This window comes from Varanus komodoensis, unplaced genomic scaffold (genome assembly GCF_004798865.1).
Source record: "Varanus komodoensis strain SLA01 unplaced genomic scaffold, ASM479886v1 scaffold25, whole genome shotgun sequence".
NCBI classification, from domain to species: Eukaryota; Metazoa; Chordata; class Lepidosauria; order Squamata; family Varanidae; genus Varanus; species Varanus komodoensis.
In genome coordinates, this window is record NW_025335661.1 from 2,078,530 (window position 1) to 2,083,085 (window position 4,556).

At 37.6% G+C, this 4,556-nt stretch overlaps 1 protein-coding gene across 1 annotated transcript; it reads left to right on the top strand.

Moving 5' to 3' along the window:
- The first annotated feature begins 1,185 nt into the window (after positions 1-1,185).
- On the top strand, positions 1,186-4,308 carry OTOS (otospiralin). The gene is made up of 4 exons (XM_044432734.1): positions 1,186-1,263; positions 2,629-2,725; positions 3,011-3,037; positions 4,124-4,308. Exons 1-4 carry the CDS (start codon positions 1,186-1,188, stop codon positions 4,306-4,308), a joined length of 387 nt encoding a protein of 128 aa, XP_044288669.1.
- Positions 4,309-4,556: the final 248 nt, after the last annotated feature.

Genomic DNA, 4,556 nt, shown 5'->3' on the forward strand with positions numbered 1-4,556 from the left:
AGCTACAGAAATAAAGAAGGTTTGGGGTATCGGGGGATGGATTTTTGTGTGGAAGGACTATGAGACCCATGCAGTTCAGGTATGAAAAACTAATCCTTAGGCTCAGAATTCTTTAGTTCTAAGTATATGAATTTTACACCTGGTTGGTGGATTATAAAAAGAACAGTCAATCTTGCAAGCCTGAAGTGCACAGATAGACGTTGTTCTCCCTAGCACATAGGGTTATCCCATGAAGCTGATTGATGGGATATTCAGGACAGATAAAAGTACATCTTCACACTTCACACATAGTTAAACAATGGAATCCACTTCCATGAGATGTAATAATGGCCAGCAACTTGGTTGGATTATGTGGACAAATTCATGGGGGATACATCTGTCTGATGACTATATGCTGTCTCCAGTAAGAGAGGCAGTCTGCTTATCTACACCAATTGCTTGAGAATTTAGGCAGAAGGGTGCTGTGGTGAGTCTTCTGTGAGCCTCCTTGGTCTGATCCAGCATGGGTCTTCTTGGGTTCCTATGTCTGTCATCACCACCAGCAGCAGCCCAGGTCTACAGATGCTGTTTATAACTAAGTTGCAATTTTAGGGCACAATTTTTTGGAGATGAATATAAGCACTCTGAAACACATCCAGTATTACAATTTTGTAGATGGATGTTTTTGTATATCTACCGTTCTCCTGACCACTCTGGTCCCCTCTCCCCCTTCTCCAAAGTTGCATTTCTGATCTCAGAGAGTGACTGGTGTGGTTTTTTCCAAGAATTTTCTGCAGCAGTTTATGCTGGGAGTCCATGACTGGCCCAAAGTCATCCTGTGAGTTCCAGAGTGGAGTACAGAATCTGGATCTCCAGTGTTCAAGACAAGTGCTTTTAATCTCTGTACCACATTGGTTTTCCAATGTTGTAAAGGCTTCCATTTTGCTTTTTTAATCTCAAGTCCTTTTCATTCCAGATATAAAGAACTTTGAAAATGCTAATGAATTCTTATCAAAACTAAAATGAATTCTTACTCATCCTGAAGGGAAACCTCCAATGAATATGGACTGATGGAAATGGTGTTAGACTTGAGTCAATAGACTTTAATGATATTTGGAATGCGACAACAAGCCACTACAGGCAGGGCACCTCCATTGTAATGTCCTCTTAGCAACCTCCACCTTTAGGATGTGGACTATCATCTAAATGGTCCTTGTTCACAGAGATTTAACTAGAGTACTCTACACTTTAGCTAATGAAAGCATGAATGGCGGTCAGCATAAGGTAATATACCTAAAATTATTTTTTTCCTGTGATCACGCCAACAGGAAGAAGAAGAAGATCTAAAAAGGGAAAGAGTAGTAGCAGCAATCTGTTGAGGTATTCTCTTCTTTTCTCAAGTGCAAGCTCCACTTGAAGCAGGATGCAAGTTCTAACACAACTGTTTGCTAGCTTCTATCATAGCTTTTATAACAACTCTCTTCCCATGTGCATGGAGCATCCGCTACTCTGTGTCTTTCAGCTGCACATTTTTGTGCAGGGGCTCAGCAAGTCTGCAGCAGTACCATTTCCTGCTCTAGACTGAAATCCATAGGAGACTTTTACTGCTTAAATAGTACTGCACAGCATGTTCACTTTTTCCTCCATTCCTGAAACAGCAGTAGCGAAATTAACTCAAGTTATGGCCACATCACTCAAAAGCAACCCATGCTGCCAGATGAAAAGAAAAAACAAAAGAAAAGAAGGAAAAAAGAGGAAGCTTCTGGCTGAAAAGATCTGCTCTTGCAGATAATAAATTGAACTTGTCAGGAAACCCAATCCATAACCCCATAAAACCATACTGCTAGGATTTAAGATGATTTATGATCTGCTCTTGCTGGTTTAAAGCAGATATGTTACCACAAAAGTTTAAGATCAGGACACTGGCCTTCTTGAGTTCACGTGTTTCAGTAAAAATCACTTGATTTAAATTTAAGTCATTTGATCTGAACAGTATTATGAGTTGGATGTTATTAAAAACTGTTCGATCTTCTTTCTACTATTCTTTGGTGGTAGTATATTAAAATAGAACTTACTATTTGTATTATTTTCAGGTATGGTGGATTATGGAACAAAATCCTGAGGTCATATTCAGTTGGCTTGTAAATTCCATATATCCAGTGTGGCAAAACGGTGGAATACAGCACGTCTGAACAAGTGCAGCAGCTGCCTCTACCATGTACCTGCAGGTTTCATAAGGAGCTTGTGGGTTACGATAAAAAAAATCAGATTTGTGTGCTAAGTGACGTTCCTTCCCTTGCAAACCCCCTTCTAGTCTTTTTGAAACAGTGCAGCTATTCTGTAGCACTAGAAGTTCATTCAGGATTTCCTGGCTCAGACTGCAGACCTCTGCTACCTTAGCAGGAAGGGGTGAAAGGTAAATTCTGAAGTAAGGCTGCAATCAACCACAAGTTGTAAGTATTTCCAAGTCATTAAATTTCATTTAAGAATAGGTGAAATTTGGAACAAACAAAAGGAAAGATTGCATTTTTCAATTTATATTGCACAAACTATGTATACTCTCTAAAACAACCAAAATAATTTTATATTCCAGATAAATGTGCAGGTTGATTTTCTTGTGATATATTGATTTTTTTTTTCTTTACACAGATGGGTCTTCTGAGTCAAAGTTCATTCTTTGCAGGAAAGATTAAGTACATCTTAGTAGGCATCATGTGTTTCTGCATTTTGGAGAACACAAAAACAGGTATTGTTCTTTATTAGAGGAATATATTTTCTTTGAAATTATTGCCTCACCTCTCAGTATGTGTGATCTATCCACTGCTCAATGTGTTACATCTTATATTGAATTTGGATATAATTAACATTTAATTTTATCATTATGAAAAGTGATCTGTAATGACAGAGAGATAACAGCAATTATTTTATGAGAGTATTTTAAAAACTTGATGTTTAGCTATTATTAAACATTTTTTGTAAACTGCAATTTTATTAGAGATTTATTGATGTTGAATTTCTTATTTGTTCACAGATGCCAGGCCAATTGAGGATGACGAAGGTAATGAGTTGGTTGGTTGGTTGGTTTGATGTTATGTGCCCCAGTCTCTACCAAGAGTACCCCTAAGAAATGGAAAACTTGCAAATATGAAGTCGTTCAAACCTTAAGGAAAGATTTCAGATAGTATGACAAGAAGCAAAATCAGTTTTAGATTTAGTAGAAATAGGGATTGGAACAGTGACTACAAGTGCAAAATTCACATAAAAAGATATCTTTGGTAAGAAAAAAAACATATTGTAAGGTGGACTGTGACTCACAATACAAAATTGTATATAGCGCAGTGCTACTGAACTGAAAATATTTTGGATGACTGCACTGCTACAGTATCAGGAGTTGCTTATACATAGCAGAAGTTCACAGCTACATCTTTGTATCCAGCACTTGGACAATGTCAGAAAGTGTCAGACAGATGGCAACTGATGGCCAGAGTACAAAACACTTGCAGCACAGACAGATGAAACCTAAATCATGCATCACATCCAACTTAAAATTTAAGTATTCTGTCATACATTTCACTTTCCCAGAGTTATTTGGACTTGTACCACATTTTAAAGACCTTTCATGATCTGTGGCTTCTGATTAAAATGTTTCCAGCTCTTTGTCTTCCATCTTTCCAAATCACTCATAATTAGTTGTAGGAGGAATACAATGTTTAGCCAAATCCTAACTTTGTTTAGTCAAATGCATCCCTGAATTCAATTAGACTTACTTTCTAGAAAATTTGCAATGTGTCTAGGATTGTTGCTAGTGTCCTGAAAATATTTGTTACAGTCAAGCAAGCAATCCTAAAGTGTGGGCTTCTAAAAGATTTGTTTTCTTTATGTATAATACCTTCAACTCCTGACTGCATGGGCAAACAGGTCACTGTATTCTCAGCGCAGACGGAGATGCACAAAGAAGCATAATGTTGTATAAAAATAACTGTTCTATGTTTCTAATCTCATGTAAAATAACGAGAGAGAGAGAGAGAGAGAGAGAGAGAGAGAGAGAGAGAGAGAGAGAAGCTGTCTAAAAACCATGACTCCTGGCTTTTAATGCCATTTTTGATTAATCAAATATTATTAAAATAATGTTATTTTCTTTCAGATCCCTATAGACAACCTGCCCACATGCCCTACTGGCCTTTCACAAGCAATGATTTTTGGGCATATGTGGAGTACTTCCGGACCTTGGGAGCATACCACCAAATCCATGAGATGGCCAGAACATTCTTTGCACACTACCCCCTTGGAAATACTCTTGGATATGATGTCCCATATCATGAGCAGTAGCTCACCTGGTAATTTCATGCTTTCACCTACAAACCATCGGAATTGCTTTCCCAATAACTGTGTTGTTCCATGCTTCTTTTCAATCAAATATGTAACCTCTCTGTTTTTAAAATGCAAATGATACTCTCTTAAATTTATTTTAGTAGACAATATTTACACACATACACATATGTATAAAAGGTAAAGGTTTCCCCTTGCCATTAAGTCCAGTCATGCCTGACTCTAGGGGGCGGTGCTCATCTCCGTTT